The sequence below is a fragment of the Palaemon carinicauda genome, chromosome 11 (genome assembly GCF_036898095.1).
Source record: "Palaemon carinicauda isolate YSFRI2023 chromosome 11, ASM3689809v2, whole genome shotgun sequence".
In the NCBI taxonomy this organism is placed as follows: Eukaryota; Metazoa; Arthropoda; class Malacostraca; order Decapoda; family Palaemonidae; genus Palaemon; species Palaemon carinicauda.
In genome coordinates this window covers 127,804,064-127,819,063 of record NC_090735.1, presented here as the reverse complement: position 1 = coordinate 127,819,063, position 15,000 = coordinate 127,804,064, and the positions used below count along the sequence as shown (strand labels likewise).

The 15,000-nt window shown below is 36.1% G+C and overlaps 1 protein-coding gene across 2 annotated transcripts in view; it reads right to left on the bottom strand.

Moving 5' to 3' along the window:
• Positions 1 to 15,000, bottom strand: part of LOC137650201 (solute carrier organic anion transporter family member 74D-like) — a 407,823-nt gene that overhangs the window by 51,866 nt on the left and 340,957 nt on the right. For both annotated transcript variants that reach the window (XM_068383387.1, XM_068383386.1), the window contains exon 2: positions 1,057 to 1,289. In XM_068383387.1, coding sequence (XP_068239488.1) covers positions 1,057 to 1,245 — 189 coding nt within the window. In that variant the 5' untranslated portion in view covers positions 1,246 to 1,289. The remainder of the gene's footprint in view (positions 1 to 1,056; positions 1,290 to 15,000) is intronic.

Genomic DNA, 15,000 nt, shown 5'->3' with positions numbered 1-15,000 from the left:
AACTCGACCTCGTGTGTAAAAACTTAAAAAAGAAAGGAAAAAAACTCGACCTCGTGTGTAAAAACTTAGAAAAGAAAGGAAAAAAACTCGACCTCGTGTGTAAAAACTTAAAAAATAAAGGAAAAAAACTCGACCTCGTGTGTAAAAACTTAAAAAAGAAAGGAAAAAAAACTCGACCTCGTGTGTAAAAACTTAAAAAAGAAAGGAAAAAAACTCGACCTCGTGTGTAAAAACTTGAAAAAGAAAGGAAAAAAACTCGACCTTATGTGTGAAAACTTAAATAAACGAAATTCACATAAGAAAAAGCAAACAAGCGAAGGCTGAAAGAGATAGCAGGTGCAGTTAAACTTTTTTTTTTTTTTAAACCAACAAATGCTCTTGAAAGCAGTAATCATACCATTGGTATGTATGAATAGCGTAAAAACAGCTGTCAGTAGTGCTCTTGCTTTGTAGTCTGTTTATGTGGCCCCATTCAGTCAGAATGCTCAGGTGCGACGCAAGACCCCACAAAATTCTTTTATTCATAGGCTACACTACCCAACCATATACTGTACATTTGAAGAATCATACTGTGTTATCTGTCCTATTACTACTCAAGACTATAGAACAATGGTTTGATTTTGGAGTGTCCTTCTCCTAGAGGAGCTGCTTACTATAGCTAAAGAGTCTCTCCTACCCTTACCAAGAGGAATGTGGCCACTGAACAATTGCAGTGCATTAGTTAACCTCTTGAGAGAAGAATTGTTTGTTAATCTCAGTGTTGTCAGGTGTATGAGGACAGAGGAGAAAATGTAAAGAATAGGCTAGACTAATCGTTGTCTGTGTAGGCAAATGGAAAACGAACCGTAACCAGAGAGAAGGGACCAATGTCTGGCCAGTCAAAGACCCCTTAACTCTCTAGCGGTAGTATCTCATCGGGTGGCTGGTGCCTTGGCCAAAGTACTACATTATAATTGTTAGATTAGCGATATCATAACACCCTTTATTTCACAATTTTCTCGCATACTCCCATGTACTGTACAACCTAATTGAGAATGACAGACCACCTCAACCTACCTGCATCCATTTTGGCTCCCACTGGCCGATGCCACATTTCGTATCCTTCATATCAGGATCGTCGATTTCCAGCTCCTTGGTGTGCTGTAGGAAGCCATTGCCTTCTGCTTCTTCATTCTGTTTAGCTGGACCATTGGTAACACTGATTTTCGGCTGCGTTTCAATAAGTGTCTCCTTCTTCGACTTCATATTTGTTTAGGAAATAGTCTTTCCTGAGAAGCTTCAAATTCTGTCTGAAAAGGATAACATTAGTGATTATTGATTATAACATTTCATTGGGCATGATTATGGTTATGACTAGTTATGGAATTATTTACTTATTTGGAAGATAGGTTCAAAACTTGCTTGAGGGCTGATGTTTACTTATCCCTATTTTTCGTTCAGTTTTCAGTTATAATGCTTGTACAGTATATATGTTATTGTATAATATATATATATATATATATATATATATATATATATATATATATACAGTATATAAAAATAAAACAAATAATAATACCAATTCTCTAATATCGCAAGAGGGTCTGCCCCTCTCTTTTATTCTTCTGTACTTCTCTTTCTCCCTATTTCCTTAATCTTTCCCATCCCGAGTACCTGCCTTTGAGCTATAGACTGGATTGTATCCAGGGGTACTCTTCCTTTCCCCATATTCCCCACTTCCCTATCCTTATTATTATTATTATTATTATTATTATTATTATTATTATTATTATTATTATTATATGCGTCTGTGTTTATAAATAACTAAATGTGTATATATAATGTAAACTCATCTATATACTAATGCACATATATACTGTATATATTTATGGTTATACGGAGAGAGAGAGAGAGAGAGAGAGAGAGAGAGAGAGAGAGAGAGAGAGAGAGAGAGAGAGAGAGAGAGATTCATATGCTTATAAAGACCTCCAAAGTTACTCCAAACATCAGTTGGTCCTCGTCACCAACCTTCTGTCTTCCTTGTCATATGAGAAGATCGTTATTGAAATAATTCTGCATTGACAGGAAAGGAACCAAAAGATAGATATTAATGAATCTTCGCTGACCTGCTACAGTAATTCAAAGTATACTGTGTAGTTTAAAGGTTTGAAGGTCATTCACGAATGGCAGAGACAAGGGGAGCAGTGGTATTGCCCTATTAAGGAGGACAGTGCCCTAGCCTAGAGACTGACCATATATATATGATCAGTGCCCAAGCCCCCTCTCCACCCAAGCTAGGACCAAGAAGAGCGAGGCAATGGCTGCTGATGACTCATCAGAGAGACCTATAGGTTGCCCCAAACCCCCCTTCCTTAGCTCACAAGGATAATGACGTTGCAGAGACCAAAGAAACTAACGAGTTTGAGCGGGACTTGAACCCCAGTCTGGCGTTTACCAGTCAGGGACGTTACCACATCGGCCACCACAACCCTGTTTAGTACACGCTTTGAAGGAGTGCGTGTTTATTGCAAGTTAAACACTTCATTCTATCAAATTCAGTAGGGAGATTAACTTCTCTCTGTCTGAGTCTAGGCTAACGTTAGTACTCAGTCACGTTTGGGTCGACTGGTGATGTCGGATCCATAAATAATGGTCTGTCACTGAGATACGTTCAACCGCTTGGCATTTAATCAAGAAATGTAAATATAGCATGTTTCGTAAATATCAGTGGACAGCAGTATGCACAGATAACATTCATCCTCACGATGTTTATATGCAGCTAGGTTACCAGTAATGAAATAAAACTCTCTAATGCAATTATTTTATTTCTTTTCCATAATTTTCACATGGATAAATATTTAGTAAATCAATGTACTTTTTCAATCTTAATGGCCTTACCTAAAAGCTTAAGATAAAAAAGCGTTGAACATAGCAACAATTCACCCGCATGTTCCACTCCAAATTATACCTCGCAGTAAAGTATTCTTTTTAATCAATCACTCGAGGGTATATCGTCAATACCTGACCTATTGTCTTATCGTCCCAATATAATGGAATCTAAGACAAGATGCTGTTTAGATCACGAGATCTTTCATGGATCGTTCTTAAACTAAGCTATGCTTGTGATAGCGCTATCACTTGTTATCAGGAGCTGTAAGAGGCTGTAAGAGTCGAGGTAGACTCAATGGACTGGTAAATCTCCTACTTTAAAATAAATATTATTATTATTATTATTATTATTATTATTATTATTATTATTATTATTAGCTAAGCTACAACCCTAGTTGGAAAAGCATGTTGCTATAAGCCCAAGGGCTCCAACGGGGAATATAGCCAAGTGAGGAAAGGAAAGGAAATACAAAGAGAAGTAATAACAATCAAAATAGAATATTTCAAGAACAGTATCATCATTAAATTAGATCTATTATATATAAACTACCATAAAAACTTGATATAAACAAGAGAAAGAGAATTAAGACAGAATACCGTGCCCAAGTGTACCCTCAAGCAAGAGAACTCTAACCCAAGGTAGTGAAAGACCATGGTGCAGATGCTATAGCACTATAAGAATTACTCAGGAACATTCATTAAAGGTTTAAAGGTCGCTCATGAATAGCAGAGGCAAGGGACAGTGACATTGCCCTAGCAATTAGGACAATGCCCTAGAGACTGACCCAAGCCTCCTCTCCACCCAAGCTAGTACCAGGGAGGGCCAGGCAGTGGCTGCTGATGACTCGGCAGATAGACCTATAGGCTCCCCCAAACCCCCCAACCTTAGCTCACAAAGATGGTAAGGTTGCAGACACTAATGGCACCAGCGACTCTGAGCGGGACTCGAACCCCCGACTGGCAAACGCCAGGCAGAGACGTTACCAATCAGGCCACAGCAACCCATTCATGCTTTTCGTCTCTTGTCTCTGTCTCGAAACATACTAATAACAAAGTCAAGTGTGACCAAACAAGCCCGAAATTGTTATCAAAATAGCTCACGACTTCTGAGGTTTGATCGTCTCATCATTAATAAAATCAGTGAAGTGGAGGTTCGTTTTTGATAGAAGGAGTGATTTTGTCTCACGCTTGACTTTTTATCATTATGGAAAATTTGCTGTTTTCTGCATCCGCATTAAAGGTAGATAATTATAATATTATCTTTAGATATTTTACTCTTATGAAGATTGTTGCAGTCTCACCAAACGGGACGAAATTTTTATTCAACAGCTACGAAAAATTAAAAACAAAGTAATGCACTTTAGTCGTGAATTTTCAGATAAAGGATATATATATATATATATATATATATATATATATATATATATATATATATATATATATATATATTACAGGACCCATAAAAATGGTGGTTAAATATTAAATAGATATGCAGTCCCTTCTCATCAGGGTATGACTACCCCCCCCCACCCCCCCGAGCGAAGGGAAGAGCTTAGCGTAACGGAAATATTTATATATATATATATATATATATATGTATATATATATATATATATATATATATATATATATATTTCCGTTACGCTAAGCTTAGCGTAACGGAAATATTTATATATATATATATATATATATATATATATATATATATATGTATATACTGTATATATAGCCAGACGACTTCTTTTTTTATATAGGGGAGGTATATAATCAAGGTTCCTGCAACATAACACAGGGCTTAACAGAAATAAGATAAAAAATCAAGGCTAAGAAACGAAAGTAGTTTCTGTTAATCATTCAGACAGCGGAAAAAATGTATTGAAAACAAGAGTATATGACAAAAATTAAAAACGACATATCACCATTTTACTCTAGTCTTGGGTAGTGCCATAGCCTCTGCACCATGGTCTTCCACTGGTTTGAATTAGAATTCCCTTGCTTAAGGGTACACTTGTTACTGTTCTTAAAAATTTTATTTCTCCTGGTTTCCTTTTGTCACTGGCCTATTTTCCCTGTTTGAGCCCCTGGGCTTATAGCATCCTAATTTTCTAAGTAGGGTTGTAGCTTAGCAAGTAATAATAATAATAATAATAATAATAATAATAATAATAATAATAATAATAATAATAATAATAATAATAATAATATGCTGCCGTAAGTGGTCATAAACTAATGTAGACCACTGTAATCTATTGTCGTCAATCTCTTTCCTTTAATTATCAAGTCCTCTTTTAACCTCTCCTTTTCCATTGTCATACATACTCTCCTTAACTGAAATTTTCTCGTTCTCGTAGAAATCAGTCACATAATTTATGCATTTTAAACATCCTCATTTTTCGATGTTTTTATTATTATTATTATTATTATTATTTAAGAGTTAACATTCATATTATATAAATGATGATAATTTTAGATAATTCTAAATTATCAATGAGGCGAGGAAGGTAATTTTCTAAATGTTTTTATTATCAGCGTAAAAAATATTTTTTCTGAAATATTGGGCATTGCAGACCAGGGCATTGTATTATTATTATTATCATTATTATTATTATTATTATTATTATTATTACTACTACTAGCCAAGCTACAACCCTAGTTGGAAAAGCAAGATGCAATAAGCCCAAGGGCTCCAATAGGGAAAAATAGCCCAGTGAGGAAAGGAAATAAGGAAATAAATAAATGATGAGAATAAATTAACAATAAATCATTCTAAAAAACAGTAACAACGTCAAAACAGATATGTCCTATATAAACTATTAACGACGTCAAAAACAGATATGTCATATATAAATTATAAAAAGACCCATGTCAGCCTGGTCAACATAAAAACTTTTGCTCTAACTTTGAACTTTTGAAGTTCTACTGATTCAACTACCCGATTAGGAAGATCATTCCACATCTTGGTAACAGCTGGAATAAAACTTTTAGAATACTGTGTAGTATTGAACCTCTTGATGGAGAAGGCCTAGCTATTAGAATTACCTGAATGTAAAGGATGGTCAGAGTTATGAAAAATCTTACGCAACATGCATAATGAACTAATTGAACGACGGTGCCAAAGATTAATATCTAGATCAGGAATAAGAAATGTAATAGACCGTAATAGTACATAGTTAGCTAAAAGGTTGATCTATAGAGTGGTGGGGTGGGGTGGGGGTGGGATTAGCTAACAATTGTATGGATAATGAGTAAAAAGGCAAAGGCTGGGTGGAGTTTTAACAACACTCGTTTATAGAAGTGAATTTGGATGTATGAGTGAAAAAAATGTAGAGCTACACACACATACACACACACACACACACACACACACACGCGCACACACATTAAAAAAACTCTATTACAAGCTTCTGCAATTTCTCTTCACTGTTCCCAATTAGCTCAAAATCATTTGCAAGTATCAAGCATTTCACAGCTCATTTTCTCTTCCGACTGTCCTTTAATCCCCCTCCCTCCCCCCCCCTCTCTCTCTCTCTCTCTCTCTCTCTCTCTCTCTCTCTCTCTCTCTCTCTCTCTCTCTCTCTCTGTTTATTTGAGGACTTTATGAATCACAATATTCCATCATTCATTCCAAAGTAATGAAAAGAAGACATGGTATCAGGGCACTGAAAGGAGAAGAATTCGGATTATTTGATTTATGAACATATAATTCGCTCTTAGATAATATATATGGCCGTAGAATAACACTCACACCTCAATACTGTTAAAAAAATCTTAATTTTAATCGGATAGTCTCCGAGAAAATATGTTTTCAGCCGTATTTCAGTAAAATACCGGCGACCGTAATTTAACCTTACTTTGTTATTATTTTTTACTGGTTGGTGACCGTAATATCACTCCTTTACGTCAATATATCCGCTTTTAGAATGGTAAAAATCCTAGAATAAATATTGCCAGATATTTACTGTTTTTTTAAAGCAAATTTTTTAACAGTGAAGTTAAGAAATTCAAAAATGATCAAAACAGGATTACACTTCCTCACATTCACGTCAGGCGTTAAATCCTCTGTAAATTTCTTTGTTCCAATGCTTACAAACCCTTTTCATCGACTTCCCTGCAATAACACCAACACAACGCGGTGCAAGCACCAGCTGATTGGTTTTCGTTGGTGTGCTCTCCCTCTCTCTCTCTCTCTCTCTCTCTCTCTCTCTCTCTCTCTCTCTCTCTCTCTCTCTCTCTTGGGTTAGAGTTCTCTTGCTTGAGGGTACACTCGGGCACCCTATTCTAATTTCTGTTCCTTTTATTTTGTTGTAGTTTTTATGGTTTATATAGGAATTATTTATTTTAATGCTTTTACTGTTCCTAAAAATTTGTTTCCTTGTTTTCTTTCCTCATTGGGCTATTTTCCCTTATAGCATCCTGCTTTTCTAACTAGGGTTCTAGCTCAGCAAGTAATAATATATATATATATATATATATATACACAGAGAGAGAGAGAGAGAGAGAGAGAGAGAGAGAGAGAGAGAGAGAGAGAGAGAGAGAGAGAGAGAGCATCCCACAGGTTTCAGTGCTGATTGGCTTCGCTTTTGAAGTCGGTCAATTTGAAAGCAGGAATCTGAGGATTTACGCTTCTGATTGATCTCGTGAAGTTCACTTTGTCAGGTGGGAAGGAAATCCGCCTTGAATTTACACTCCAGGGCCTCCTTTTCTTCTCCTTTTTTTTCTCTTTCTATCAAGACAGAATATTTCTCTTCAAAATAATAGATTAAAACTAATAATTCTGATTTTAGAATATTTAATTTTTCCTTGTTTCCTTTCCTCACTGGGCTATTTTCCCTGTTGGGGCCCCTGGGCTTATAGCATCTTGCTTTTCCAACTAGGGTTGTAGCTTAGCAATTAATAATAATAATAATAATAATAATAATAATAATAATAATAATAATAATAGTAATTATCATATCTTCTCGATGCGTTTTTTTTTTTTTGCCTACACTTAAAAAAAAAAACCGTTATTTTAATTGGAAATTCCCCGTAAAAATCCACGGTTCTCAGGCGTATTTCAGTAAAATACAGGCGACCGTAATTTCTACCCTACTTTGTTAATATCATTTACAGGTTGGTGACTGTAATGACACGCCTTTACGTCAATATGTCCGGTTTTAAAACGGTTAATGCCTTGTAATATTTTTTCCAGGATTTTTACCGTTATTTTACGGCAAATTTTTAACAGTGTAGTTCTTTGCATCGTGACGTGAAAAATCTATCGTTAGTTTTAGATATAAATATAATTTCCTTACATGATCTTCTTCCCCACGGTTATCCCTACATTAAGGGGTCGGTTGCCTGATGCGCGCTGTCCAATTATTATTATTACCAGCCAAGCTACAACCCTAGTTGGAAAAGCAAGATGCTATAAGCCCAAGGGCTCCAGTAGGGGAAAATAGCCCAGTGAGGAAAGGAAATAAGGAAATAGATAAACGATGAGAATAAATTAACAATAAATCATTCTAAAAACAGTAACAACGTCAAAACAGATATGTCATATATAAACTATAAAAAGACTCAATTCAGCCTGGGGCCGTCTATCCAAGACATCCTATTCCAGCAAACTTCTTAATTCACTAACTTTAGAAGCAATCATAAGCTAGACTTCCACTCTAACTGGTCAACTAAAATATCAATAGGAAAAACATTTAAAGGATCAATAGGGAAATAAGCATGTGAATATTTACATGCTTTGCCCACGTACAGTATGAGCGCCTCACCCAGTGTACTGTAGGCATTAGTCAGGGATAGTTGCAGAGTTCCTTCGGCCCCTAATTGCATTTCATTTTTGTCCTAATTTACCGTCATTCCGCTTTCTTTCTTCTTTCATTCTTCTTTCTTATTCAACCTCTTCTCACTTTTATTTCATAGCTTACCTGGAGGGTACTGAATGGATTCACAGGCCCCAGCGCCGGGCTCTGTTGCCCAAATTCAGAAATCCAGTCAATCGAACGAGTTTACTTAAGATGAACCAAAATAACAAAAGTTGAATGACAACTATTGAAATGTTGATTAACGTCTCTCTCTCTCTCTCTCTCTCTCTCTCCTCTCTCTCTCTCTCTCTATTTTTAGTCCTAAAAACTGCAACCATTTTTAGAACTTGAATTAAAAACAGGAATTCATAAACCATCAACCTGAATTCCAAGTCAAAGTATGGAGTGTTATCTCTCTCTCTCTCTCTCTCTCTCTCTCTCTCTCTCTCTCTCTCAATTTCTAGTCCCGTAACACTTTTTAGAACTTGAATTAATAAAATTTTATAAACCATCAACCTGAATTCTAAATCAAAGTAAGCAGCGTTTCATGCAGTAAATAAAGTTTCATAACCTTGAAGCAAAGTCGAATTATATCTTTAGTGGTTCCTTTTCATCGCATCCTTTCATGAATTGCGTCGATTTCGCTTGAATAAAAGATACCAAACTCGGCCAAGGACACTAATGATAACAGGGATGTACCTTATTTACTAACAACACTCGAGAAGGTTACTACTAGCAGCTATGAAGGATCTGGTGGGCAATAGAAATGTCGATTCATCTCTCTCTCTCTCTCTCTCTCTCTCTCTCTCACACACACAGTATATATATATATATATATATATGTATACATAATATATCTATAATATATATATATATATATATATTTATATATATATATGTATATATATATATATATATATATTGATAGTATTAATTTAGAATGAATTAAAAAAATTGTTTGTTAACTTTTTTCTTTATATTAATTTGTCTTTTAAAAGTAGTTTTTTAAATAAAACTAGTTAATGAGTTTGTTAATCGCACGGTTTTCATGAGAATTTGATTTATAAACATTCAACAACCAGTCAGAAAGAGAGAGAGAGGGAGAGAGAGAGAGAGAGAGAGAGAGAGAGAGAGAGATGGGGTTAAGGGTGAGAAGCTGAAAGTGTACCGATGCTGACAAAATCGCTGAAATATATAAATTTTTTCTCTATTATTGTCAGTGTCAGTTTTTTCATTTTTATTTCATGGTTTCATTGCAACATTAGAGGACATTCAGATGTTCCCTCGTGTCTCTAATTTCGTTAAAGAAAAAAAGAAAAAAGAAAATTCGTTCAGTCCTTTTGATAATACAATATGAGAACGAAACCCGTTTTTACCGTGTAACAATGTTTCTGCTCATTATAAACTTCAGAACCAAAACAATAACAATTATCGGTAATGAAAGTTGCAATTCAATTACTTTTAACTGTGAAAATTAACGATGCATTGCTGTTAGTGGAGGCAAAATTAGATTTGCATCGAATTTTTGAGTAATCGAAGGTCTCTCTCTCTCTCTCTCTCTCTCCTCTCTCTCTCTCTCTCTCTCCGAAATATCGTAATGGTTCCCAAATGACGTTTCACAAAGCCCATTTACGCTAAAAAGACTCTCTCTCTCTCTCTCTCTCTCTCTCTCTCTCTCCGAAATATCTTAATGGTTCCCAAATGACGTATCACAAAGCCCATTTGCACTAAAAAAGATTCTCTCTCTCTCTCTCTCTCTCTCTCTCTCTCCCCGAAATATCGTAATTGTTCCCAAATGACGTATCCCAAAGCCCATTTACGCTAAAAAAGATTCTCTCTCTCTCTCTCTCTCTCTCTCTCTCTCTCTCTCTCTCTCGATCATTTTTTTTTTACAAACGCTGTAATATTTCTGGTCGTAACATTGTTCATTAGTAGTACGGATGTCCCAACAAGTAAGGTCTCTTAATGCTATTATTGTCTTTTTCTCCAGCATCCCAGTACCCATTAAACGAAAGAAAATTGTCCATTGTTTAAAGCGAACAATCAATGAATTTCTCTCTAAGCTTTGCTGCTAGCAATATCTACGAGCAGAATTGATAAGTAAGTAGTTTGCACCTTAACTATTCTTGCCATTTCATCATTTTTATAATTATTATTATTATTAAAATATTCCTGTTTTCATGTTTTTACTGTATAAAGTACGTCATTTAGTTTATAGGACAAGCGAACGCCGTTAGAACAAGATTCATTTTGAGAGAGATTAAAGATGATAGACCCATTTACATTACGGGTCACTGGTTTTCTGATCTGTTTTCTAACAGGAAGTGTCACGATATGGTGAAATCTTTCGCTTGAGCCTATGGCACAAGTAAAAGTAGCAATGAAGTGGGAATATAGTCCTAAATAACTCATACAACGCATTGAGAAGTTTTTTAACGTTTGATGAATGTTTATTTGTGTTCGAATAATGTTCAGATGTTTAAAAACGATCAGCTGATGTCCAGAAATAATATCATATTGTTATTTGCTAAGCTACGACCCTAGATGGAAAAGCAGGATGCTACGAGCCTATGGTTCCAACAGAGAAAATAGCCCATAGAGGAAAGAAAATAAGGAAATTATTAAACTATATATGAAAAATAATGGAATGAAAATACAGGTTAAATTATTGTCCTAATTCATAATGGGGAAAATATTATTTTATGCTTCGTTATTGAAAAAACAAATTGATAAAAGAACACCTAATTAGGTTCTATTGATGAATGCAGCTTTGAATGAAGGAAAAATAACATTCTAATTCGGTCAAGTTTATTAATCATCATCATCATCATCATCATCATCATCTCCTTCTACGCATATTGATGCAAAGGGCCTCGGTTAGTTTTCGCCAGTCGTTTTCATCTTAAGCTCTTAAATCAATATTTCTCCATTCATCATTTCCATTCATCACCTCCATTCGTTGTAGATAAGCAAATACTAAGGCTGCTGGAATGTCATTCAGTAGACTGTAGTTCAACAGAGAAAAAAAAACTGAATACCAAAGAACCGTTAGAGTTTTATTCATCTGTTTTGAAGTCGATAAGGTTAATTATTCAGTGGGTCTAATCTGTTCTTAAAGGCTACATAAATGGTAAGTAGCAACGGTTACGTAAGTAAATGTTAGATTTGAAATAACTTGGGGTTTTATTGACTTGATGGAAGTTTAGAAAATAAATATTAGGTAATGAAGTTAGAAATCATTGCAAAGGATCTCCTCCGGCCACTATCCTATCATATTTTTCTTCAACTTGTTTCGTTAAAGTTTTTATAGTTTAGATAGGAGATATTTATTTATTTTAATATTGCTACTGTTTTTAAGATATTTTATTTGTCCTTGTTTCCTTTCCTCACTGGGCTATTTTGCCTGTTGGAGCCCCGGGGCTAGTAATAATTATATTGATAACAAGTACGCTTCTTTCTTAATTCTTAAGTCTTGTTCAAACTTGTTAGTTCATTTGGTCGCTGCAACTTCACCATCATAGTGAGCTAAGAATTGGGGTTTGTAGGACCCTATAGGTCTACCTGCCGAGTCATCAGCAGCCATTGCCTGGCCCTCCCTGGTCATAGCTTGGATGGACTGGGGACTTTGTGAACGCCAGACTCGCGTTCGAGTCCCGCTCAAAACATGTTAGTTTCTTTGGTCGCTGCAACTTCACCATCCTAGTGAGCTAAGAATGGGGGTTTGTAGGAGCCTATAGGTCTACTTGCCGAGTCATCAGCAGCCATTGCTTGGCCCTCCTTGGTCTTAGCTTGGATGGACAGGAGACTTGGGCGCTAATTATATGTATACATGGTCAATATCTAGGTCATTTTCCTCTTTGCTAGGGCAATGTCACTGTCCCTTGCCTCTGCCATTCATGAACGACCTTTAAACCTTCAACTCAACTGTCCTTCAACACAGACCCATCTCCTTGATACATCTCCCACCAAATCTAAAGACGATGTACCTGTTTAACGGAGCATCACCGCTGTTTAATCAAAGGTGTCCTCTCTAATGGCTAACTTTGTCCCCCTCTTCCTCCATCTCGCTTTCCCAAAGGTTGAGCTATTCCGTTAAGACACAAAAGTATTCTTAATCGAAGTAAGTGGTCTTCATAATGCGATATATTTTTTTTTTTTCATTAGACAAGCTCAAAAAATATTCTTAGAATACATTAGAATATATGCTGGTGTCAGCAGTAGTTTGTTTAGTTGGTATATACTGTATATATTGTTGCCGTGAGACATTTATGTCCACCATCTTGTAATTGGGATGTTTTGTAATATATTTAATTATCTTTTTATTCTATTTTACATACACAAACACACACATGTATATGTATATATATATATATATATATATATATACATATATATATATATATATGTATATATATATTTATATATATATATATATATATATATATATATTTATATGTGTATATATATGTGTGTGTATGTGTGTGTTATTGAAACCCTGATTGGGCCCTTTCTCCTCTATTACATTTTTCTTTCGCCATTACCAGCCTCTAATACTAGCACAGTACTTCCAATTGGGCGGACTTCATTGGGGGGCCAGATGAAACATCCACGCCCAATAGAAGCAATTGAGGCGATGCTACGCCTTTCACATGCAGATGGCACCCTGGATCGTCTCGCCTCTCGGCCCCATTTGCAAACCCCAATCATCAATTGGGCAGAGTAATTCCTTGGGAAAGGAGTCTGTAATGTCACTGAAGGAAGAAAAGGGATGGGTCGAGATAACCTCTAATTTAGTTGATTTGTTGACACATGAGTTTAGGATTTACTCCTGAAATCAGTGCAAAGGATCTGTTTTTACCCAATTAGCTGATCTACAAAGAAATTCCTGGTTTACATTTTGTACAACACTATAGAACTCTCTCTCTCTCTCTCTCTCTCTCTCTCTCTCTCTCTCTCTCATCCCAGACCATACAAGACTGGAAGATGCAAAATACACCGGAAGATGCATTAGCAACTCTCTGGTGGATATACGAGGTGCCTCACACTGAAAGACCTGGGGGAACCCAAACGTAGAATAAGGTAAGGCTCTCTCTCTCTCTCTCTCTCTCTCTCTCTCTCTCTCTCATCTTCACAAACCACTCCCAAAGTGTCTTCTTGACGACACAAAATTGAAGTATAATGACGTCCCGTTTCCCTACACATATTATTAGAAGACCTAACACGATTTACCAGGCTTTCTTCTTCGAAGTAATCCAAAACCCGTCCTTGTCTCGGCTAAACCAGGAGAAGTTTAGAGGCTGTTTAGATCAACTTTCACGCCTCACTGACTTATAGCGTGGCCATAAAATAGATTTTTTTTACGTGCGGCAGATAGCAGCTGATCCCAGGGGAGCCGTTGCAGAGAAATGATCTCGAGCGAGGTTGAACTGAAGCGGAATATTCCTCGTTCAGGGCCCGTGATTCTCATGCAGTAATTGGACCTTCTCTCTCTCTCTCTCTCTCTCTCTCTCTCTCTCTCTCTCTCTTATGGAAGTGGGAGATTATTTGTGCATCTCTCTCTCTCTCTCAATCTCTCTCTGTCTCTCTCTCTCTCTCTCTCTCTCTCTTGGAAGTGTGATTTTATTTGTGCATCTCTCTCTCTCTCTCTCTCTCTCTCTCTCTCTCTCTCTCTCATGAAAGTGTGATTTTCTTCACAAGCAATATCAAAACACGCACAAATACAGATTATGCTTAAAACTTTCTCGTAAATCGACAGAACTGTACATCAGTCGCCTAGTGTTTCATCAAGAAAGATTATTATACTAAAATCCACGAAACAACACACGCCCAAATGTACTAAATACATATCTTTTAGTCACTGATGTATTAGTGTTGTTAATGCTTATCAAGAAAGACGGAGAAATGTTTATCAATCGTCAATTTTCGCTTTAAGAGTAACGTAGCAGAGGAAGTTAACCTGATTGATGGTAATTGCCTTTCTCGTGAAATTTTGCATCAATCAAGGGTTGTGAGAATCTTTTGGGGGGTGGGGGTGGAAACCCTACCGAATTCTAGGTAAAGCATTGAGTTCAGAATTGCAACTTGAAGCCAGATTTCCGCTTGAGAGAGATAAGTCGTTGCCATTTGATAAGTGGCGTTCAATTTTGTCTTGCATTTTTCCCTTTATTTACTCTGGTTGCAATTCAGAATAATGATTTGTTTATATTTTGGTTTTCTTGAAGTTAATATTGATGCGTTCAACTCTGATTCATATCTTATCCATATATATATATATATATATAGAGAGAGAGAGAGAGAGAGAGAGAGAGAGAGAGAGAGAGATAAACACACACACATATAT